Here is a 25,493-nt window from a genome sequence, read left to right on the forward strand (position 1 = left end):
GAGAAACATGCTGAACATTTGAAGCTTTGCAGCAGAAATGTTCATGTTACAAATACAGCAGAGCTGATCTGGGATCAGTGTGTTCACACCTGCAGCTACAACAAGGTTTCATGTCTCCACACGTCAGCATGTGAACTTTACTCTGACTCAGTCTGAGCAGTCAGACGGCATATTTTTAAAGTTAACACATCAACACCCACAGAGCTGAGCCCCTCCCACCTGTGCTGAGCTTCAGGTGGAGTCCCGCCTCCTTCCAGGAAGTAGCTCACCTGTGTGTCCGTGTTTAGTGTCCAGGTGTGGAGTGGAGCTTGTTGTTGGTGTGAAGAAACTGTAAGTTTGCTTTGTTTCCTCCTTTAACAGTTTGTCTTTAGGAACTTTACTGTTTGTTCGGGTAATGTTTGATTTCTTCACACAACAATGTTGTTGTTTTCCTGGCTAACATCAGCTGTGTGCAGCTTAGTTCCAGCACAAATCTGCCGCTCCATAGTTCACGGTAACGGACTCACAGCTGGACCAACGAGGCCGAGTGTGTCCGCCACTCTGAGCTACGTTCGTGTTTGTGTTCTTGTAGTTTGTACTTTGTGAGTTCACTCAGAGTCCACAGAGGACGCAGCGTACGTGATGACGTCACAGCCCTTTACCTCCTTTACTGTCACTGTGATTAATATTTATACAAGAGACACCTGCAGAGCTCTGACGCCAAGCTAGCCACACAGCATGCTAACGCTAAGCTAACGCTAAGAGCTCTTAAAGACAGAGTTAAAAAGCTGCTCTTAGTGTTTAATCAGAGTCCAGGACTGAGAGCAGCAGCAGAGTTGATGGATGATGAATTACTGGATGGAAGAAGCTTCTCATTAGCAGTAAATCAGTGTGTGTGCAGTTCTCTGCAAACTCAGCAGGAAGAATTAGTGTGAAGCTTTAACTCTGCTGATCCTCTTTGAATCATGGATCAGCTGAAATGTTTAAATGTTGTTCACACGTGTTGGACTGACTGAAGCTTCCAGTCACAGTGAATCAGTGTGTGTCAGTGAATGCATCGTGTGTGCTTCACGGCTCCATCTAGTGGACTGATAGTAGAGCAGCTGATGGCAGCTTCCTCTGCCTCACACTGCTGTCTGACTGCATTCAGCTGACACTGAGATGAAGCAGGAAAGAAGCAGCTGATATTTGGACAGCACACATGATGGAAAGGAGGATTTCAGTTGATGTGCACATGAATGATTTGTGTTTCCTCTGCAGGTGAAGGTAGAAAGTGTGTGTGAGCTGAATTGAGCAGCATGGATCAGTGTGAGGACAGAGAGGAGGGAGTCCCTCCCTCTAAAAGCACTCTGTGTGGGGAACATGAGAGCCAGACCAAAGCTCAGAGGTGAGATGACCATCTCTAACTGTCCATGACTCTTCTCCATGTCACAGCTCAGCACTCACATCACTGCTCCATCATTATTCACAGGAACCAACCTGGACCTCCACCCAGCTCTGTGTCCAATGAAAGTAACTCAGTCAAAGATGTCATTAAGAAATTTGAGCAAAGGCAGTCAGCTGAGAAAAGGTAAGCTAACACCAATAATATCAGCTGATATGTGATGAGAATTTTACTGAAGATTTATAACTTTTTTCAGGATCCATCAGAGACTCAAACCTGGACCTCCACCCAGCTCTGTGTCCTTACACAGTGACGCGTCTAAAGATGCTGGTGTTTTCTTTAAATCAGGCGTGTGTCGTCCTGCAGAGAGGTACTGTGTGTGTAAATGTTGTTGTGTGTTTGTGAATAAATCCTCCATCATGTTTAATGTCAGCTCTGTTTCACACACATTTCTATGTTCATATGTGCAGCGGTGTGTGTTGGAGTGTTTCCACAAACACAGCAGATACTCAGAGATTATTTTTGGAAGGGGAGATGTTCTCAAACTCTCTGTCCTGAAACTCTTCACTCAGTCTGATCCCCACTTCCTGCTCCTCAGCAGTGCTGCTGTTTTCATCACCCAGGACAGAAATGAACTGAACTGTTGTTTCCTCATCAACTTCTTTCTGTCTGCTGAATCTGTAGAGAATCAAAGTGAAACGTGTGTGAAAACGTTAATGATCCAGTTTGTTAGATGAACGTGTGAATGTTGCAGTGCGCTGTTAAACAGTAACACAGTAACTGTGACGTGTCCTGATCTGACAGTAGATCATGTTTGTGTTCTTGGTCACATGACACAGGTCAGCTGTTCACACAGAGTTCAGCTTCATAGGCTGGAACAGTTTGGAATAATACTGGGAATAATGGTTCTTATATGGAGCTTCTCTCCTCTGAGCACTTTGATACTCGCCTCATTCACACATGGAAAGCAGTGTAAATAAATGCAAACACGGTTTTCCTGCACTCATCTTTTATCAGGATGGATGTCAGTGTGAGCTGTTTCTGTCACATTGACACTGAATTTTGCATCATTTCTATACAAAACTGAACACAAGTATGAAAAAAGTGTGTTTCACAGTTTTATTTGAAAAACAAACAAACTGTGCTGCAGGGAAACAGTTTGATGGTTGGAATGAACAAACAAACAGACTCAGCAACGCACAGACGTCCGAGCTTCATATATCGGTTGTTAAGCTTAACATAGGAATCACAAACATTCAGAGATGAACTTACACACTTGGCTTTATACGTACTTTGAATTGAAAGGTACTTGATCTGTGAATGATGACGTATCACACGTACATTTACTGAGAAACGGCTTTAACTTTAGAAACAAAGTTCAGTTAGAAAAACATTGAAGTCATTCAGGGAATTATGATCTTTGTGTTTTTACAGAGTTTAAAACCCAACAAAGAAGTGTCAGTAATCAGGATAACAGTGGAAGGACTCTGGAGTATCATTTGTATTATTAATCATTTTGATCTCTGACAGAGAAACTACAAATACAGATGCAACAAGGGAAGCAGCAAAAGTGACTGAGCACAGCTTTTAGAGGCTAAATTCACATTTCAATAATCAAAGTGGCCTTGTGTGTGTGTGTGTGTGTGTGTGTGTGTGTGTGTGTGTGTGTGTGTGTGTGTGTGTGTGTGTGTGTGTGTGTGTCCATGGTTCCTCCACAGAGTGGAGCAGCAGAGCTCAGAGGTTCCCAGTGGTCAGTCTGCCCAGCAGCATCAAACACAGCTGGACTCCATATTTATGGTCTGTACATGTACAACAACTACTTTTATTATTAATATTAATAATAATACATTTATTTATAGGTCCCTTTCAGAACACTAATGACTCTGTGGACTAAATGTCCAAAAGAAACAAACTTTGAAATCAGACGGTGCAAATGTGATCACAGGGAAACGTTTTAAACATCGAGGCTTTAAACAGAAACCAAAGTGAAACAGTTTGTAGTTGAGATCAGTGGGAATGAAGCTGAATAACTGTTTCTAAAATAACTTTGTAAATGACAAATATGATGGAAATTAGCAGCATTAGCACTTACTAATGATGTGAGTTGACACTCGGCTGTATTGAGACGACCACATTAGGTGTTCCTCAACTGTAATGGAAACCAGTGGATCCAGTCCAGTCATGGCGACCTGTGGTGAGTCGATCTGAGCAGCTACTAATGGAAACGGGGCCATAGATGTGTTTGTGATTAATAACAATGAATCACAGGATTTTTACATTACTGTTAAAATCTCATGTTCTTTGTTAAAGTGTGCAGTTCAGGGTGTGTTACTAAAACTGTGCTTCGCTCACTTTCCAAAGACCCAGCCCCCATAAAAAGCAGCCAATCAGCTTCTAAGAGTTACACACCCACACATATCTATCAGGTTAACTCTGGTCTAACACACTTGGATTTAGATTGAAGAAGGTTCCTGTACGAGGACTGAAAATGATTTAAAAAGCAGCCAAAGAACAACTTTGACACACCTTCATAAAGCCTGCAGAGCACTTCAAAAAAGAAAAACTAGCTGAAAGTCTGGCTGCTCTTATGAAAAGTACAGAGAAATTATGGGTCGCTTAACACTTGTGCTCAATATAAGAGTTTAAATAAATCTAAAGAATAACTCAAAATCCTACAATCATACTGAGAAAATCATCTACAGCTAACTATCCAGGTGGATTTGTTTAAGACAGCTCCATCTGCTGGTGGCCCTCTACAGGTGCATGAAAGGGGCGTGTTTATAGTGAAAGTAGTAGAGAAAGTAAACACCATGGGAAGGAGGAAGGACTCTCAGCAGCTTCCAGCTCATATTCAGACATTTGACTTCTCACTGAAAGCAGTAACTTTCAGTGTCTGTACCTTAATCAGAAGAGATAACATGGCCATAGTAATTAGAGTTGATGGAGCAATGCTGTTCTTGTAATGTAGTTTATGATTTTTATACATCTTTTTGTGGACAAGTCCAGTTTTTCTGTAGAGCCTCTCAAGTTGGTGACAGCAGTCAAAGTTCACGTGTAAACCAGAGCAGCAAATCAGGTCCAAATGTGTTGTTCACAGTGAGTGGGATCATCAGTGTGCTGCTATGTTAACATCCTGCAGCAGGATGTGTTTGGTCAGAGACTGGATAGATCACTAAGTCATTGTTGAGTTTAGGGGGATGGTAGACAGTTGGAGTAGGTTCAGCCAGTTGACCCACAGTAGATTAAAAATAACTGAAGGCAGGAGCAGACACCTGTATGACTTTCCACCTCTCACATAGATTATTGTCCCTGGGCAGAGCCACAAGGCTGGTAGATGTAAACAAACCTGGAGGAGAGGATTTATTCAACTGAGAAAAGTCATAGAGTTGTGTCTTGATGCTCAATCATCCATGTGAGTAAATCCCAAAAAGGTTGATTCTGTTCATCTGGACGTTTTCAGTGAAGAGAAATGTTTCATCATCATCAGGTGACTTCTTCAGTCTCAGCTGACTGCAGGTTTCCAACCTTATGAACAGAACATTTGTATAATGACTGAAACCAGCAGCACTGAAGGAACAATGGGCTGTGAGGTCAGTTCATTGATCATTGCATATTGTCAGGACCATTGATCAACAACCACTGATCCACTGACAGCGCCACCACTGGACTCTTGGTGGCGCTGTCACGTGGTGTTCGCTCGCTTTGTGGTAGAGTATCACTTCCTGTTCCTGCTCAAACACAGTGGTGTTTCTGAGTAGCTTTTCTGCTTAGCAATTGAATTAAAAACTTTTAGATACATTCCTTCTTCATAGTGTAATCTTCACGTGCTTCATCTGAAGCACCCTTTCTGTGTACTCACTACCTAATTTATAGCCAAAGTATTCACTCACTGTCTCTGTACTGTTTCGCTAGCTTAGCTTAGCTCGTAGCCGACTCGTTAGCACCATGGCTACTTCACCTGTCCCTCCCGCACTTTCCTGCTCATTGTGTCAGATGTTTAGTTACTCCTCGGCCTCCTTTAGCAGTAATGATACCTGTAACAAATGTAGCATATTTGCAGCTCTGGAGGCCAGGATTACTGAATTGGAGACTCGGCTTCGCACCCTTCATTCACCCGAAGCTAGCCAGGCCCCTGTAGCTGGTGCAGCCGAAGATAGCGTAGGCCCCGCTAGCTGTTCCCCGGCAGACCCCAAGCAGCTGGGGAAAGAGGGCGGCTGGGTGACGGTGAGGAGGAAGCATAGTCTTAAACAGAAGCCCCAGGTACACCACCAACCTGTTCATGTGTCTAACCGTTTTTCCCCACTCGGCGACACACCCGCCGGGGGTCAAACTCTGGTAATTGGTGATTCTGTTCTCAGACACGTGAAGCTAGAGACACCGGCAACCATAGTCAATTGTCTTCCAGGGGCCAGAGCAGGCAACATTGAAGGAAATTTAAAACTGCTGGCTAAGGGTAAACGTAAATACAGTAAGATCATAATTCACGTCGGCAGTAATGACACCCGGTTACGCCAATCGGAGGTCACTAAAATCAATATTGAATCGGTGTGCAACTTTGCCAAAACAATGTCGGACTCTGTAGTTTTCTCTGGTCCCCTCCCCAATCAGACCAGGAGTGACATGTTTAGCCGCATGTTCTCCTTAAATTGCTGGCTGTCTGAGTGGTGTCCCAGAAACGATGTGGGCTTCATAGATAATTGGCAAACCTTCTGGAGGAAACCTGGTCTTGTTAGGAGAGACGGCATCCATCCCACTTTGGATGGAGCAGCTCTCATTTCTAGAAATATGGACCAATTTATTAAACCCCCCAAAATATGACTATCCAGAGTTGGGACCAGGAAGCAGAGTTGCAGTCTTACACGCCTCTCTGCAGCTTCTCTCCTCCTGCTACCCCCCCAAAAACCCATCTCCATTGAGACTGTGTCAGCTCCCAAAAAGACAAAAAACAAACCAAAAACCAGCAACAAACAACTTAAACATAAAAAATCAAAAAGAAAGAACAATACAGAATCCACATCTGAACCAAAGAGTAAAACAATGAAATGTGGATTATTAAATATTAGGTCTCTCTCCTCCAAGTCTCTGTTAGTACATGACTTAATAATTGATCAACAAATCGATTTACTCTGCCTTACAGAAACCTGGTTGCAGCCGGATGATTATGTTAGTTTAAATGAATCAACACCCCCGAGTCATTCTAACTACCAGAAACCTCGAAGCACAGGCCGAGGGGGCGGTGTGGCAGCAATTTTTCACACCAGCCTATTAATTAACGAAAGACCAAGACAGACTTTTAATTCATTTGAAAGCCTGATGCTTAACCTTGTCCACCCCAGCTGTAAAACTCAGAAACCAGTCTTACTTGTTATCATCTATCGTCCACCTGGGCCTTACACAGAGTTTCTCTCTGATTTCTCAGACTTTTTATCTGATTTAGTGATCAGCTCAGATAAAATAATTATTGTGGGTGATTTTAACATCCATGTAGATGCTAAAAATGACAGCCTCAACATCGCATTTAATCTGTTATTAGACTCAGTTGGCTTCTCTCAAAATGTAAAAGAACCCACCCACCACTTTAATCACACTCTAGATCTTGTTTTAACATATGGCATAGAAACTGAACATTTAACAGTGTTTCCTGAAAACCCTCTGCTGTCTGATCATTTCCTGATAACATTTACATTTACAATGATTGATTACACAGCAGTGGAGAGTAGACTTTATCAAAGTAGATGTCTTTCTGAAAGCGCTGTAACTAAGTTTAAGAATATAATCCACCCACTGTTATCATCTTCAATGCCCTGTACCAACATAGAGCAGAGCAGCTATCTGAACGCTACTCCAACAGAGGTCGATTATCTTGTTAAAAATTTTACCTCCTCACTACGTACGACTCTGGATACTGTAGCTACTGTGAAAACTAAGGTCTCAAATCAGAAGTACCTGACTCCGTGGTATAATTCTCAAACATGTAACCTAAAGCAGATAACTCGTAAACTGGAGAGGAAATGGCGTGTCACAAATTTAGAGGATCATCATTTAGCCTGGAGAAATAGTTTGCTGCTTTATAAGAAAGCCCTCCGCAAAGCCAGAACATCTTACTATTCATCACTGATTGAAGAAAATAAGAACAACCCCAGGTTTCTCTTCAGCACTGTAGCCAGGCTGACAAAAAGTCAGAGCTCTACTGAGCCAACAACCCCTTTAACGTTAACTAGTAATGACTTCATGAACTTCTTCACAAATAACATTTTTATCATTAGAGAAAAAATTACCAATAATCATCCCACAGATGTAATATTATCTACAGCTACTTTTAGTACCATTGATGTTAAGTTAGACTCTTTTTCTCCAATTGATCTTTCTGAGTTAACTTCAATAATTACTTCCTCCAAACCATCAACGTGTCTTTTAGACCCCATTCCTACAAAACTGCTCAAAGAAGTCCTGCCATTAATTAATTCTTCAATCTTAAATATGATCAACCTATCTCTAATAATCAGCTATGTACCACAGGCCTTCAAGCTGGCTGTAGTTAAACCTTTACTTAAAAAGCCATCTCTAGACCCAGCTGTCTTAGCTAATTACAGGCCAATCTCCAACCTTCCTTTCATATCAAACATCCTTGAAAGAGTAGTTGTCAAACAGCTAACAGATCATCTGCAGAGGAATGGCTTATTTGAAGAGTTTCAGTCAGGTTTCAGAGCTCATCACAGCACAGAAACAGCTTTAGTGAAGGTTACAAATGATCTTCTTATGGCCTCTGACAGTGGACTCATCTCTGTGCTTGTCCTGCTAGACCTTAGTGCAGCGTTTGATACTGTTGATCATAATATCCTATTAGAGAGATTAGAACATGCTGTAGGTATTACAGGTACTGTGCTGCAGTGGTTTGTATCATATCTATCTAATAGACTCCAATTTGTACATGTAAATGGAGAGTCCTCTTCACCCACTAAGGTCAATTATGGTGTTCCACAGGGTTCAGTGCTAGGACCAATTCTGTTTACATTATACATGCTTCCCCTAGGCAGCATCATTAGAAGACATAGCATAAATTTTCACTGCTATGCAGATGACACGCAGCTCTATCTATCTATGAAGCCAGGTAACACACACCAATTAGTTAAACTGCAGGAATGTCTTAAAGACATAAAGACCTGGATGGCCGCTAACTTTCTGCTTCTTAATTCAGATAAAACTGAGGTTATTGTACTCGGCCCTGAAAATCTTAGAAATATGGTATCTAACCAGATTCTTACTCTGGATGGCATTACCTTGGCCTCCAGTAATGCTGTGAGGAACCTTGCAGTCATTTTTGACCAGGACATGTCCTTCAACGCACATATTAAACAAATATGTAAGACTGCTTTCTTCCATTTGCGCAACATCTCTAAAATTAGAAATATCCTGTCTCAGAGTGATGCTGAAAAACTAGTTCATGCATTTATTACTTCCAGGCTGGACTACTGTAATTCTTTATTATCAGGATGTCCTAAAAACTCCCTGAAAAGTCTTCAGCTAATCCAAAATGCTGCAGCAAGAGTACTGACAGGGACTAGAAAGAGAGAGCATATTTCCCCTGTTTTGGCTTCCCTTCATTGGCTTCCTGTTAAATCCAGAATTGAATTCAAAATCCTGCTCCTCACATACAAGGTCTTAAATAATCAGGCCCCATCTTATCTTAATGACCTTGTAGTACCATATCACCCTATTAGAGCACTTCGCTCTCGCTCTGCAGGCTTACTTGTTGTTCCTAGAGTATTTAAAAGTAGAATGGGAGGGAGAGCCTTCAGTTTTCAGGCCCCTCTTCTGTGGAACCAGCTTCCAGTTTGGATTCGGGAGACAGACACTATCTCTACTTTCAAGATTAGGCTTAAAACTTTCCTTTTTGCTAAAGCATATAGTTAGGGCTGGACCAGGTGACCCTGAATCCTCCCTTAGTTATGCTGCAATAGACGTAGGCTGCCGGGGATTCCCATGATGCATTGAGTTTTTCCTTTCCAGTCACCTTTCTCACTCACTATGTGTTAATAGACCTCTCTGCATCGAATCATGTCTGTTATTAATCTCTGTCTCTCTTCCACAGCATGTCTTTATTCTGTTTTCCTTCTCTCACCCCAACCGGTCGCAGCAGATGGCCCCGCCCCTCCCTGAGCCTGGTTCTGCCAGGGGTTTCTTCCTGTTAAAAGGGAGTTTTTCCTTCCCACTGTCGCCAAAGTGCCTGCTCATAGGGGGTCATATGATTGTTGGGTTCTTCTCTGTATTTATTATTGTGCGATCTACTGTACAATATAAAGTGCCTTGAGACGACTTTTGTTGTGATTTGGCGCTATATAAATAAAATTGAATTGAATTGAATTGATCAATGGTCCTGAGTCCCATTCACAGAGAGTTGGGGAATGGCTGCAATCACAGCATTGTAAGATGGTGACAGATGTACTCTTAGGCCCCTCCTCCATTCAGAGATGGTCTTTCCCTTTTTATGTAAATGGCCTCCTTGACTCCGCCCTCAAACCAGCGTTCACATTTCCTCAGGACCTTCTTGATGTGATGTTCTTCTGCTTCCCTGGCTGCTGTGTCTGTGGGGATGGTGTTTGTTCTGTGTTGTAGCGTCCTGATGACGCCCAGTTTGTGCTCCAGTGGATGATGAGAGTCAAACCTTAAATACTGATCTGTATGTGTAAACAGAGTGAGCCTTTAAGACCAGTTTGCTGTACGATCAACTCAGTCACCTGAAACATCTCCAAGTTTCTGGCTTCGATCATCAACCCGTTGGTAGTTCAGCTCTGAACACCAGTGAAATGTTTCTCCCACTGAAATCGCTGCATTCATATAAACAGAATCAACGTTGTGGGATCATGGAGTTATGGAGAATGTCTCAGTTAATCAGATAAAGTCAAACTTACAATTGGTGAAGAGATCGTGGATGATCTGCCCCTTGATCGTAAAGAAGTGGATGTTGTGTAGACTGAAGTTCAGAGTGGTGGGTCATTCATAAAGTATTCTGTTCCAGCTGCTGGAGGACAACATCATCACTTTTGTGAAGAACGAGCTAAAGAAGATCCAGAAGGCTCTGAATCCAAATAAGCCCCAGTGCTTGGAGTTTCAGAGGGAGGATGATGAGCAGAGGAGCAGCAGAGAGGCATTTGTGAAGATCACAGTGAACTTCCTGAGGAGAATGAAGCAGGAGGAGCTGGCTGACCGTCTGCAGAGCAGTAAGAGGATTTCTGTAAAGATTTAAGCTGCTGGATAAATGAGACACTTGTGACACCAGTGTGTTCAGTCATCTCTCAGTGGGTCAGAAATTGTCATCAGCGTTTTGTAAAATATCATTGCTGAAGTTGTATTTTTATTATTATTATTCAGAACTTCCTGCTGCAGTTTGTCATCGTAACCTTAAATCTGCTCTGAAGAAGAAGTTCCAGTGTGTGTTTGAGGGCATCGCTAAAGCAGGAAACCCAACCCTTCTGAATCAGATCTACACAGAGCTCTACATCACAGAGGGAGGGACTGCAGAGGTCAATGATGAACATGAGGTCAGACAGATTGAAACAGCATCCAAGAAACCAGACAGACCAGAAACAACAATCAGACAAGAAGACATCTTTAAAGCCTCACCTGGAAGAGATGAACCAATCAGAACAGTGCTGACAAAGGGAGTGGCTGGCATTGGGAAAACAGTCTTAACACAGAAATACACCCTGGACTGGGCTGAAGACAAAGCCAACCAGGACATCCAGTTCATATTTCCATTCACTTTCAGAGAGCTGAATGTGCTGAAAGAGGAAAAGTTCAGCTTGGTGGAACTTGTTCATCACTTCTTTACTGAAACCAAAGAAGCAGGAATCTGAAGACTTCCAGGTTGTGTTCATCTTTGATGGTCTGGATGAGTGTCGACTTCCTCTGGACTTCCACAAAACTACAATCCTGACTGACCCTAGAAAGTCCACCTCAGTGGATGTGCTGCTGATAAACCTCATCAGGGGGAAACTGCTTCCCTCTGCTCGCCTCTGGATAACCACACGACCTGCAGCAGCCAATCAGATCCCTCCTGACTGTGTTGGCATGGTGACAGAGGTCAGAGGGTTCACTGACCCACAGAAGGAGGAGTACTTCAGGAAGAGATTCAGAGATGAGGAGCAGGCCAGCAGGATCATCTCCCACATCACGACATCACGAAGCCTCCACATCATGTGCCACATCCCAGTCTTCTGCTGGATCACTGCTACAGTTCTGGAGGATGTGCTGGAAACCAGAGAGGACGGACAGCTGCCCAAGACCCTGACTGAGATGTACATCCACTTCCTGGTGGTTCAGGCCAAAGTGAAGAAGGTCAAGTATGATGGAGGAGCTGAGACAGATCCACACTGGAGTCCAGAGAGCAGGAAGATGATTGAGTCTCTGGGAAAACTGGCTTTTGATCAGCTGCAGAAAGGAAACCTGATCTTCTATGAATCAGACCTGACAGAGTGTGGCATCGATATCAGAGCAGCCTCAGTGTACTCAGGAGTGTTCACACAGATCTTTAAAGAGGAGAGAGGACTGTACCAGGACAAGGTGTTCTGCTTCATCCATCTGAGTGTTCAGGAGTTTCTGGCTGCTCTTCATGTCCATCTGACCTTCATCAACTCTGGACTCAATCTGCTGGAAGAAACAACCTCCAAGCGGTCTAGTTCTTTTAGACCAAAAGAGTCTCTCCACCAGAGTGCTGTGAACAAGGCCTTACAGAGTCCAAATGGACACCTGGACTTGTTCCTCCGCTTCCTCCTGGGTCTTTCACTGCAGACCAATCAGAGTCTCCTACGAGGTCTGCTGACACAGACAGGAAATGGCTCACAGACCAATCAGAAAACAGTCCAGTACATCAAGGAGAAGCTCAGTGAGAATCTGTCTGCAGAGAAAAGCATCAATCTGTTCCACTGTCTGAATGAACTGAATGATCGTTCTCTAGTGGAGGAGATCCAACAGTCCCTGAGATCAGGACGTCTCTCCACAGATGAACTGTCTCCTGCTCAGTGGTCAGCTCTGGTCTTCATCTTACTGTCATCAGAAAAAGATCTGGATGTGTTTGACCTGAAGAAATACTCTGCTTCAGAGGAGGCTCTTCTGAGGCTGCTGCCAGTGGTCAAAGCCTCCAACAAAGCTCTGTGAGTAAATATGTGATCAGTCTTTTATTTATAACATAAACAGTGTAATGTGTGATGGACACTTAAAAACTTAAACATATTTATTTAAATGATTATCAGCACTAAATAAAGTCGATTTTATTTAATGTTTGATAGCAACAGTAAATGTCAGAGGGTCATAAATATTTCTCAGTTTCAGCTTTTATTAAAGTCATGTCCAGAATCATGACTTTGATTCTGTAAGTAAACTTTATTTATACAGCAGCTTTCACATGTGAAAAACCATAAAGTGCTTTACAATAAAAACAGGCAATAAAAACAGAAGATGAACCCATAAAACAGCAAACACTGAACATCATACAGCCTAAAACTAGTTAAAGGCCACTCTGAACACTAGAGTCTGAATAAATGAGTTAGTGGGACCAGTAACAGCCTTTGACTGGAAGATCTCAGACTGTGAGAAGAGCTGTATGTTTCTAGAAGGTCAGAAATATAAACTGGGACTTGACCACACAGGGCACTGACTGAAGACGTTCAAAGACTGTGATGGACCCATAGGTGATAATCATCAACTCCCTCATTCCTCCTCTGGTCTTATTGCTCAACTGAAGATGAATTCACTTCTATATGTTACAATCGGCCCCACAAGTACAGTTACCCAGCAGATTGGAGAACTGTACTGGTGATTGTACTATGCTGGTAGATTCAATAATATTCCTTGTGTCTCTTCAGGTTTCCTGCTGTTAGATCTATTACATTCCACAGGAACTGCTTGGAGTCATTTTTTATTTTTTTTTTGTCTGTCCCATTTGGTTCTTTAGCCGTCAGAATTGTTGTCTGAAGACCAACAAGGATACCAAATGGATTTATTTTGCCAAATGGATCATCATGGCATTGCCGTATTGGTCCATTTGATCAAACTTTGTTGTTATTATTTATTTTATTTTCAGTTGTTACAGATGGGACAGCCATGACTGGGGGATAGGAAAGGGAGAAAGAAAGAGAGGAAGGAAAAGAAAAACAGAAGGGAAAAGGGACAGTGAGAAAGGGCACTTACAAAGACAAAGAGAAAAAAAAAATCTCCTGGATCACCTGTTGAGAGAAAAAGAAGAGAGAACAAGCAAAAAAAACCAAAACAAAGCAACATACTAAACACAACACCATCACGTTAATCTAGCTAAGTGTAAACAGCAGTAAATACTAAATGTTGAATGTTGTTGTGCAGCACGCAGGACCGACCGCACAATGTGCTTTGAAGTAGCAGCTAAGAAAGGTGTAGTTTATGTCTACGAACAGTGAACACCCGTGTGCACACCTGTGTCGATCAGCGCGCTTGTATACAAAAGGTTTCTCCATGTAACGGTCTGCTAGAGGGTGTGGAGGGCCATAGCCCCGTCCCCCAGGGCATGAAGCAGGCATGGAGGAGATCCAGGCTCCAGACATCCAGAGGCCCCAGAGTGCGAGAGCCCAAGGAGTACCACCGGAGGGGCATCCGTGCCACCCTCCTGGGAAGGGCTGAGGAGATCCCCAGACGAGGGGTCACCCAGTAGCCACGGAGCAGAAGCCAGAGGGGGCTGCACCGGCGTGCCCACCGGCTCTGCCGGCAGCCAGCTGTGCCAGAGTGAACCGAGTCGCAGGCCCCGAGGCCGGAGGCCCGAGGGCCCCCTTTGCCCCGGAAGAGGCCTGACCGAGCGACAGGCACCAGGCCCTGCCAAGCAGCCACCGGGAGTGAGCTGGTGCATACCTGAGCGCCCAGCCCCGGACACCAAGAACCACCAATGCACCAACCCCTGAGGGCATCAGTTACCGGCAGGGAGTGTGGTGAGGGGAGATAGGCCTCCACACTTTGGAGGGCCTGGGAGTTCCCAGGGAGGTGGAGTCTAAGACCCGACCTGACATATAGACAAAGACAAACAGGCACACACAGACACAACAGCTGTGTATGGATGTGCCAGCAGGTACTAAACCAGTGTCAGTAAATCTACCAGCTCCTCACTTGTTTCTGTTTACCAGTATGTTTTCAAATTCCAGTTTAGATTTTTTTTCCCTTTTGCTTTAGGCTGAGTGTGCCTTATCTCTCAGAGAGAGGCTGTGAAGCTCTGTCCTCAGTTCTCAGCTCCCAGCTTTCTAGTCTGAGAGGGTTGGACCTGAGTATCAACAACCTGCAGGATTCAGAAATGAAGCATCTTTCTGCTGGACTGACGATTCCACACTGTAAACTGAATACGCTGAGGTGAGATTGAGTGAGGTTGTTTTTCATCAAATTAGCAGAATTAACTAAGAAAAGTGCTCCACCTAAACGGATATAGAAATAAATACTTTTTAATCAAAGTATAACATCAAGTCAGTTTAAAATCTGCACTAGTTTTCTGATTGTTTAAGTAGCAGAGACTTATTGATCAATATCAGCTGCTTTGGTGTTAATGCCCTGAACTCACTGTCCGGCACATGGAGCCCATTTGGCATTTGCCCTAGAATACCAGAATTGATCCTTCACTCTACCGAGTACCAATTTGATAAGTGTACTTTTGTGAACAGTGTATTTAAGCTATTAAAGGTAATTTGTTATTGTATCTTAGTAAGGAAAGGAGGATTCCTGAAAAAAAAAAACTAAGTACCATTTTGATGTTTTCTTCGTTTGATTAGTGTATTTTAACCAGTGTCTGTCAGTGTCATTCATTTGTTGTATCTTAGTCAGGAATGTAGGATTCCTGTAGAAACAGGATTGCACACTGCTGAATCTAACAACACTTCAGTGCACCCTCACTACATTTTAACAACAGTGTTTGTTTAATGTTTATCTTTCATTTTAAGATAAGATAACCTTTATTAGTCCCACATGTGGGAAATTTTTCAGACTCAATCACTGTCAGTTCTCAGAGAGAGGCTATGAAGCTCTGTTCTCAGTCCTCAGCTCTCAGTCCTCTAGTCTGAGAGAGCTGGACCTGAGTAACTCTGACCTGCAGGATTCAGGAGTGAAGCTTCTGTCTGCTGGAGTGAAGAGTCCACACTGTAAAATGGAAACTCTCAGGTCAGGATTTTCACTGCTGATCATTTCAAACTGGATTTATATTAAGGCCTAAACAGTAACTTTATAGGAATGTCTGAATGTAAATCATTGATTAGTGATATTTTTTCACCTTATGTTTTTCACATTCTTCATATATCCATGCTGGACATTTGAACAGACTGAATATGTCACAGTCCCAGGTTTGGTGTTTTTGTAGTCTTTTAGCGCCTCCTAGTGGTGTACTTGTGGAGTGCTGTCAGTCTGGCTGGCGAGTGTAATTGTTCAGTGAGAGAGACCGAGTCTGCATGCAAGTAGCACCTTAGCAACAGCTTAGGTGTAGAGAAGCTGAAAAAGAAGGTTTTCTAGTTTGTAAGGAGGAAAAAAACTGAGAGGACTGAGTTAAAGAGAGGCTGGAGAGTAACACAGAGCAGCCATGAAAGCTGCTCACACAGTATACACAGTTTAGTGTCAAATGTTCTAGTGAGTTAGCTCCATGCTAACTAGCAGACCAGCTAACTAGCAAACCAGCTAACTATCTTCATCATCATCTCCATCAGCCCTCCTCTTCCAGTGCGCATGCGCCAACCAGCGTGCAGCCTGTTACAGTTGCCCCTGCTTTTTCTCTTAGTTTAGCTCTTTTTTCTTACGTATTCTTTTTTTCTGACTTGTATTTTCATCCGTTTATTATATTTTACTCAATCATGTGGATTGAGAGAGTTTTTGTTCTTCTGGTAGCCGTGGAACTGTTACTTTTATCAAGGAACGGGACTGCGGCACATCTCCTACACGCACGGACTGTTTACTCCAGAGATCAGCTGATCGCCCTGATGCCGGCCGGCTCGCTGGCCAGGCCCGCAGAAGTGCCAGCTGAAATTTGGAGGAAAACACATCGGGGATGCAGAGGTCAAGGACAGAAGAGAAGAAAGAAGGAGCCGGTGAGACAGCGGAGGCTCGAAGCAAGGAGGAGGTATAAACAGTGTCTGCCGTCTATCGTGATGGGAAATGTGCGATCGTTATCAAATAAAATCGACGAGCTCTCAGCACTGGTACGGAGTCAGAGGGAATACCGAGAGTGTAGCCTGATGTGTTTCACCGAATCATGGATGCACCAGGACATTCCCGATGAAAATGCTTCCGTGGAAGGCTTCCACACTGTTCGGGCGGACAGGGACAGCATCGCTAGCGGTAAGCGGAAAGGAGGTGGGCTTGCTGTTTTAGCTAACAACCGGTGGTGTAACCCTGCCAACATAACAATCAAAGAAAGGATTTGTTGCCCGGACATTGAACTGTGTGCTGTTGGACTCAGGCCGTATTATTTACCCAGGGAATTCTCTCACGTCATCTTGGTGGCTGTTTATGTTCCTCCCTCTGCTAACCCCACAGCTGCATGTGACACTATTCACTCTGCCATAGCCCGGTTACAGACTCAGCACCTGAGTGCCTTTATTGTGATCTCGGGTGACTTCAACCATGTATCACTGGACAATACACTACCTACATTCAGACAATATGTGGACTGTCCCACCAGGGGAGAGAAAATTCTAGATCTGCTGTATGCTAATGTAAAGGATGCATACAGCTCCTCCTCCCTCCCCCCACTTGGTAGGTCAGATCATAACCTGATTCACCTCACCCCCCGCTATGTGCCAATTGTGAGGAGGGTGTATCACAGACTACATAACTTTCTGCACCGACTCCATTGTTCCAGCTCAGACTGTTCATTGTTACCCAAATAACAAGCCGTGGGTGACTAAGGACATCAAAGCCCTCCTCAACGACAAGAAGAGGGCTTTCAGAGGGGGCAATAAAGAGGAGGTGAGGAAGGTCCAGGTGTTACTAAAGGACAAGATCAGAGAGGCTAAGGACAATTACAGGAGGAAGCTGGAGTGGAAACTCCAGCAGAACAGCATGAGAGAGGTGTGGAGGGGCATGAAGACCATCACTGGATTCAGGCCAACCAACAGCAGGGGAGCTGAGGGAGGTGAGGATAGAGCTAACGAGTTTAATCTGTTTTTCAATAGATTCGACACCACAGTGTCTGCTCACACCCCCACAACCTCACCTGTAGTCAGCCTGGAACCCAGAGCCACACCACTGTGCCAGCCTCTCTCTTCCCATAGCACTGTTGCCTCCTGTGGGATTCCTGACACCCCTCCCCCACCCATCACCTTCACTCAATACCAGGTTGAGATGCAAATGAGGAGACTTCACTCAGGCAAGTCTGCTGGACCAGACGGAGTGAGTCCCCGCGTCCTCAAGGCCTGCGCCCCCCAGCTGTGTGGAGTCTTTCATAAACTGTTTATGCTGAGTCTGAGTCTGCAGAGGGTACCAGTGATGTGGAAGACATCATGCCTCGTCCCTGTACCAAAGACGCCACGTCCCAGTGGCCCCCAGGATTACAGGCCCGTGGCACTGACCTCCCACGTCATGAAGACCCTGGAAAGACTCATCCTGGACCAGCTGCGACCCATAGTAAGACCACATCTGGATCCCCTTCAATTCGCTTATCAGCCTCGTCTCGGAACTGAGGACGCCATCATCTACCTGCTCGATCGTGTCTACACCCATCTGGACCAGCCGGCGAGCACTGTGAGGGTCATGTTTTTTGACTTTTCCAGTGCTTTCAACACCATCAGGCCGACCCTCCTGGGTGATAAGTTAGCAGCGATGCAGGTGGATGCTTCTCTGGTGTCCTGGATTGTTGATTACCTGACAGGAAGACCACAATATGTACGTCTCCCACAGTGTGTGTCTGACAAGGTGATCAGCAACACAGGGGCACCACAGGGGACTGTCCTCTCCCCCTTCCTCTTCACCCTCTACACCACAGACTTCAGCCACTGCACAGAGACCTGCCATCTTCAGAAGTTTTCTGATGACTCAGCGGTGGTTGGATGCATCAGCAGGGATGATGAGACGGAGTACCGGGCTGTGGTCGACTCCTTTGTCACGTGGTGTGAGCAGAATCATCTGCAGCTCAACGTGGCAAAGACCAAGGAATTGATAGTGGACTTCAGGAAGACCAGGAAACATTTGACCCCTGTTTCAATCCAGGGGGTCAGTGTTGACATTGTGGAGGATTATAAATACCTTGGAGTACATATTGACAATAAACTGGACTGGGCTAAAAACACCACAGCACTTTACAGAAAGGGCCAGGGTCGTCTCTATTTTTTGAGGCGACTGAGGTCCTTCAACATCTGCCAGAAAATGCTGAGGATTTTCTACGAGTCTGTTGTGGCCAGTGCGATCCTCTATGCTGTGGCATGCTGGGGGAGCAGGCTGAGGGTCGCAGATGCCAACAGATTCAATAAACTGATCCGTAAGGCCAGTAATGTTGTTGGGATGGAGCTGGACTCCCTCAAGGTGGTGTCGGAGAGGCGGATGTTGTCCAAAATAAAGACAATGTTGGATAACACCTCCCACCCACTCCATGACATGCTGGTCAGTCACAGGAGCGCGTTCAGTGAGAGACTGAGAGTACCGAAAAGCACCACTGAACAACACAGGAAATCATTCCTGCCTGTGGCCATCTCCCTGTACAACGCATCCACTTAACATCCACTTAACACACTGGTTACTGCTACAACTACATGTTTCTTTTCCAGCTATTTATTAATGTGTGACACATATATATATATATATATATATATATATATATATATATATATATAGTACTATTCTTAGTTAGCGTGTTGTCTGTTTTGTTAATGTTGGTTTATAATGGAGCACTGTAACAAAAAGGACCCTGGATGGACAGTAATTCTTTCCATGGGTTATGGTGGGACATTGAGAGCTGAAGTCAAACAGCAGTGAGAAATGAAAGACTGATTTCTATTTAGTCTTGTGATGTGCAGCTTTGTTCAGAGCATTAAGGCCCAGCAAAGATTACTGAGGTCACAGAGTCACTGATGAAACCTGTGTGCTTATAGAAACTGAAACCAGATGAACCAGAATAGGACATTAAAATGAAGTGTCAGCTACACAAAGGCAAAGGTATTCAGATGTTGGTGTGAGTTATTTAAATGGAAGATGGAGTCAGACTTTAAGCTGCTGGACTAATTCACTATATCCTGTTCTCCTCATAGAACCTGGATACACAGACTCACCTGTGACACAGTGACACACAGTGTGGGCTACACACACATTAGAAAGTGGATCAGTCACACTTGTACAATCATTTGTTGTGCTGGGCAACCATGAACACTTTGAATGACCATTAATGGCATTGTTACAGCAACATGCAATCACGAATTCAAAAGTAGTGTATTGTGTACTTATTTTAATAGTACTGCAGTATGAGAAGTGCAACATTCAGTGTGCAGAAACAAATCAGGTGCTTTCTAACAGCAGTATTCCCTTTAACACAGTAGCAGTTCAAATATTTCTGTCAGTCTGAGCTGAAACATGAATCTAATCCAATCAAATATCAAAGTTCTTTGCCTCTGCCAGGACGTCAACATTTGATCTAGTTTGTTCCAAACAAAGTTCCCCTCAGAGTCCAGAGCCACCAACATAACATTATAACAGGCACCTTTGATCAGCAGCAAGTGAACATTTCTAAATGTGTGTTTTCAGAACAGGAACCAGCAGAACTATTTTTCTGTTATCAGGTAGCAGCACAAACGCTCATCAGCTCATTTACTGTGCAGAACTTTGAGTGTGTGAAGTGTGTGTTTGTACTGGATTTCCTTTGGAGAATCTCAGTCAGAAACAAGACAAAGAAAAACACTTTCAGTCGTCCAGGTTGAGTTGACAACATGAACTGAAATTTTCTTCCTCCTCTGCACCGAGCCAGCTGCTAAGACAGCTGTCCATCTAATCTGACTGAGCTGGAGCTGTTTTGCAAAGAAGAATGGGCAAGGATTTCAGTCTCTAGATGTGCAAAGCTGGTAGAGAAATACCCTAAAAGACTGGCAGCTGGAATTGCAGCAAAAGGTGGTTCTACAAAGTATTGACTCAGGGGGCTGAATAATTACACACACCCCACTTTTCAGTTATTTATTTGTAAAAAATGTTTGGAATCATGTATGATTTTCGTTCCACTTCTCACGTGTACACCACTTTGTATTGGTCTTTCACGGAATTCCAATAAAATTGATTCATGTTTGTGGCTGTAATGTGACAAAATGTGGAAAAGTTCAAGGGGGCTGAATACTTTTGCAAGCCACTGTATACAATGTTGGCATTTTGCTTGCGTGTCTCCAGGTCTGTTCTGAATACAGACTTGAATTTGACCACGTAGGCGGGGTCATCATCTGAGCTCTCCATCACCTGAGAGAGATGACAAATCACAGAATCACAGAGCATGAAACCAACTTTTCTCCTCCCAGAAGTTCAGTCACAGACCTGCAACAGAAACAAGAATCAAAGATTCAAATGACGCAGAGCATTCATTTACTTATATACACAAACATGTCCTCTACATATTCATGCTCTATTTACACACACATACAGAGGCTGTTTGCCTCTCACACACAGACAGGACACTGAGAAATACATCATGTTAAATATACCTGCAGGGTTCCAGCTGTGCACATTGTCCCTGTTAACTGTGATTGCCATGGCAACCTTGGTGTTGTGCGCGATGCAGGGACGTGTTCAAAGGCAGGCGTCTGGCAGCAGCATCATATTTGATGCACTATCTGTACTGAGTGTGCTGACTTTATTTCAAATGTCCCACTGCTGTGCAACATGAGTCACATGTTCTGCACGTTTCTGTAACTCCCAGGTAACCATGGTTACCCAGCCACGCCCAGTAGTCTCCAGAGAGACCAACAGCTGGTGCACGTTGTAACGCTGTGGCTTTTGTAGTCTCTCCTTTTTCTGCAGCTCATGTGTTCTTCTTGTGATGGTGCGTCTTGAAGCTCATACATGCCGTCATTTGTTGATCCTTAGAACGTTCCTCAGACCGACTTCTTCAACAACACTAATCAGCCTGCAGTTTGTAGCTACTCACTTCACTATGGTGTTTGTTAGCTTGTCTTTATTTGGTTTATCTAGATTCCTCCCACAAGCTGAATCTACGTAGTCTGCCCAAGCCTCCCACCGCTGTTTGTTTGGGTGGTTTGTTTGCTGCCATCAACAGCGTGTAATGCATTTAAGTGATACTTCAGACATGAAGTACTCCGGTGATTACAAAAAAACTCGCTGTTGCTTCCAGATAACTTTAGTTGTATCAACATTGACTCCTGGAACAGTTTAAAATGAACATGTCAAAGATGTGTACCTGTCTCCATGTTTCTGTCCACGCCCCTTTCTTTCTGTCCTGGGTCACGTGAGCGCTGCAGTAGTATTAGGCCCACCCTCAATGCTCTCATTGGTTGAGACGCATAATGACGCCCATTTCAAGCCAGCACTGGTCAACATCCCTCCTGTGACCCATGGCTTTTATATTCAGAGCCAGTGAGCACTTTCACAATAATCATGATTTTAAAAACTGTGTTAATGTGCGATAAAATAATTGTTGGTGTTAATCAGTTAATGAGTTAACGAGATAATAACAGGTTAACTTGCCCTAATAATTAGACTTTGGTGACAAACTGATGTGATCTCCATGTTTCCTTTGTTGGACTTTGGGCGAGTGTCAGAACTGAATGTACTGAGTAACATGTAGAGTTTAAATATGTGTCACTTCCAGTTTTAGAGCTCTAAAGTGCTCCTATCATGTTAGGAATATGTTAGGAATAGACAGTAACACTGAGGTCAAATCTTTATTCCACCACTCGCTGCATTCTTGATGTTCATGAATTCAGCAGGTTCATGATTGTGCTCAGTCCATCCATTTAGTGAAATGATGTTTAAAGGTCTCCTTGTTATGTGAGCGTGCACAGATCCTGAAGCAGAAAGCCTGGGTTAACAGAGAAATGATCATCACTGTGATGATACTCATCATCTCTGACTGGGATTTGAGGTTTTGTCAAAGCAACAAAGAAAGCCTGGCTATGTTGGACTGGGTGTGGAAGCAGCTCCCAGTTTGAGTTCAGGAGACAGACACCCTCTCTACTTTGAAGATCAGCTTCAAACTTTCCTTTTTGATAAAGCTTATAGTTAGAGCTGGATCAGGTGACCCTGAACTATCCCTTAGTTATGCTGCCATAGAGATGGATAAAAGACAGATTGTTGTTTTGTGTGTCTGCAGTCTGTCAGGCTGTCTGGTCACAGAGGAAGGCTGTACTTCTCTGGCCTCAGCTCTGAGCTCCAACCCCTCCCATCTGAGAGAGCTGGACCTGAGCTACAATCATCCAGGTGACTCAGGAATGAAGCTGCTGTCGGCTGGACTGAAGGATCCAGGCTGGAGACTGGACACTCTCAGGTATGGAGAGAATGTCTGATAGAAGAGGAAGAGCTGGAAACATTTCCTGTGTCCTTCACTCACTTCCTGTTTGTTTCCTGCAGATGAGACATGAACAATCACACATGCAGGAATATTTTCACAGACAGACGCACTAGTCTAGCTGGATAGTACATGGATATTTATGTAGGGGTCTCCAAGGAGTCTGTTTGCAGGAACATCTAGGTCACAGGTGTACCTGAGATAGATGCCAGTGTACCTAATAAAGTGTCAGCTAACATGTGGAAAAGGAAGCTTAAATAATGACAAACTCTACATTCACAGCGGAATTCATAATAAATTTGTTCTCAAGTGCACATTTTTCTGTTATTGTTGTCAAACAACAGTATGAGAATGAAATATTGATTCTAACAGGGCCCATAAACAGCATTAGCTTAGCAGCATTAGCTTATCAGAGTTTCCATCATGGTCACACAAATCCTTAGCAGAGCAAAGTGGCCTACTTAGCAATAGCTGCTCAAGTTGTAGAAAGCAAGGGAAAACAGTATTAGCAATAGCTGCTAATGGCAGCCTACTTAGCATTAACGTCTCACATCATTATAACACTACAGAGAAGGGTATTAGCGTTAGCTACTAATGCTTATTCACCTCAAATTAGCTTTAGCTGCAATGGTAGCCTACTTAGCATTAACTCCTCACTAATATAATGCTAATTCACATCAAATTAGCATTAGCTGCTCGCATTGTTAAAAGAGAAGGGAAAACGATATTAGATTTAGCTGCTAATAATTATTCACCTAATTAGAGTTAGCTCCTAATGTCAGCCTACTTAGCATTTACTCCTGACATCGTTATAATGCAGGGGAAAACGGTTACCATTATCGGATAATGCTAATTCACATCAATTTAGCAATAGTTAATAACAGTAGACTTCGTATCATTAGATGCTGTCATTCTTACAAAGCAAAGGAAAACAGTATGAGCATTAGCTGCTAATGCTTTTTCATCTAAAATTAGAATTAGCAACTAATCCAGATAATGCTAAGTAGGTTGCCGTTATTAGCTAATACTAATTTGAGGTGAATTACCATTTTCCACTTATGATAACAATGTTTTTTTTCTTACTTTTTAACAATATGAGTAGCTAATGTGAACACTATTTTTCATTCAATTTTAACTTTTCCCCTGCGATGTGAAGAGTTAATGCTAAATAGGACACCATATTGTTATAAAGCAAGAAAATATGGTATTAGCATTAGATGCCAATTCCTATTCACCTAAATTTAGCATTAGCCACTAATGGCAGTCTACTTAGCATTAACTCTTCACATCAAATTAGCATTAGCTGCTAGCATCAGCCTACCTAGCACTAGCTGCTCACATTGTTAAAAGGGAAGAGAAAAAGACATTAGCATTAGCTGGTAATAATTATTCACCCCTAATTAGAATTAGCCGCTAATGGCAGTATACTTAGCATTAGTTGCTCACATCGTTATATTGCAAGTGAAAATTGTTAGCATTATCGGATAATTAACTCGCATTAAATTATTACTAATGCTAACTCGCATTAAATTATTATTAGCTACTAACTGCAGTCTACATAGCAGTAGGTGCTCACATTGTTATATAGCAAAGGAAAACGATACGAGCATTACATTCTAATGCGTATTTGCCTTGAATTAGACATAGGTGTTAATGGTGGCCTTCTTAGCATTAGCAGCTCAGATTGTTGTAATGCTGGGTAAAAGAGTGTTAGCATTAGCCGTTCACATTGTTATAAAGTAAGGGAAAACAGTGTTAGCATTAGCGTATAATTTTAATTCACATCAAATTAGCATTAGCTGCTAACATCAGCCTACATAGCACTAGCATTAGCCGGTAATAATTATTCACTCCTAATTAGAATTAATAATTAATACATTTAACCCCTCACATTGTTAAACAGCAAGTGAAAAGTGATAGCATTATCAGATAATGCTAACTCGCATCACATTAGCATTAGCTAATAACAGCAGCCTTCTTAGCATTAGCTGCTCACATTGTTATAATGCAAGGGAAAAGATTAACGGATGATGCTAATTCAAATCAAATTAGCACTAGTTAATAACGGTAACCTATTCAGTAGTAGCTGCTCACATTGTTAAAATTGAATGAAAAATAGTGTTCACATTAGCTACTCATATTGTTAAAAAGTAAGAAAAAACATTGTTAGCATAAGCGGAAAATGGTAATTCACCTCAAATTAGTATTAGCTAATAACGGCAACCTACTTAGCATTAGCTGGTCACATTGTTATAAAGCAAGAAAATATGGCATTAGCATTAGATGCCAATTCCTATTCACCTAAAATTAGCATTAGCCACTAATGGCAGTCTGCTTAGCATTAACTCCTCACTAATATAATGCTTATTCACATCAAATTAGCATTAGCTGCTAGCATCAGCCTACCCTAGAACTAGCTGCTCACATTGTTAAAAGGGAAGAGAAAACGATATTAGCATTAGCTGGTAATAATAATTCACCCCTAATTAGAATTAGCTGCTAATGGCAGCACACTTAGCATTAACTCCTCACATCGTTATAATGCAAGGGAAAAGAATTAGCATTATCTCTGTGAAGGTTCTCAGTCATCCAGGTCATTGTAGTCTAAGGAGCTTGGAAAGAAAAGCGTCTGGACTTCTTTAAGTTGCTTTG

At 43.1% G+C, this 25,493-nt stretch overlaps 2 protein-coding genes across 2 annotated transcripts in view; both read left to right on the forward strand.

Moving 5' to 3' along the window:
• The window catches only part of LOC134622556 (NACHT, LRR and PYD domains-containing protein 12-like), a 365,686-nt gene that overhangs the window by 136,383 nt on the left and 203,810 nt on the right, over positions 1-25,493 (forward strand). The window contains exon 9 of the mRNA XM_063468012.1: positions 15,353-15,526. Within this exon, the coding sequence (XP_063324082.1) occupies positions 15,353-15,526 (174 nt within the window). The remainder of the gene's footprint in view (positions 1-15,352; positions 15,527-25,493) is intronic.
• Positions 1,392-12,520, forward strand: LOC135932530 (protein NLRC3-like). The gene is given in 5 exon segments (XM_065470009.1): positions 1,392-1,549; positions 1,620-1,733; positions 10,370-10,584; positions 10,736-11,222; positions 11,224-12,520. Coding segments are annotated over 5 exon segments (2,271 nt in total).

Source organism: Pelmatolapia mariae, linkage group LG3_W (genome assembly GCF_036321145.2).
Source record: "Pelmatolapia mariae isolate MD_Pm_ZW linkage group LG3_W, Pm_UMD_F_2, whole genome shotgun sequence".
Classification (NCBI taxonomy): domain Eukaryota; kingdom Metazoa; phylum Chordata; class Actinopteri; order Cichliformes; family Cichlidae; genus Pelmatolapia; species Pelmatolapia mariae.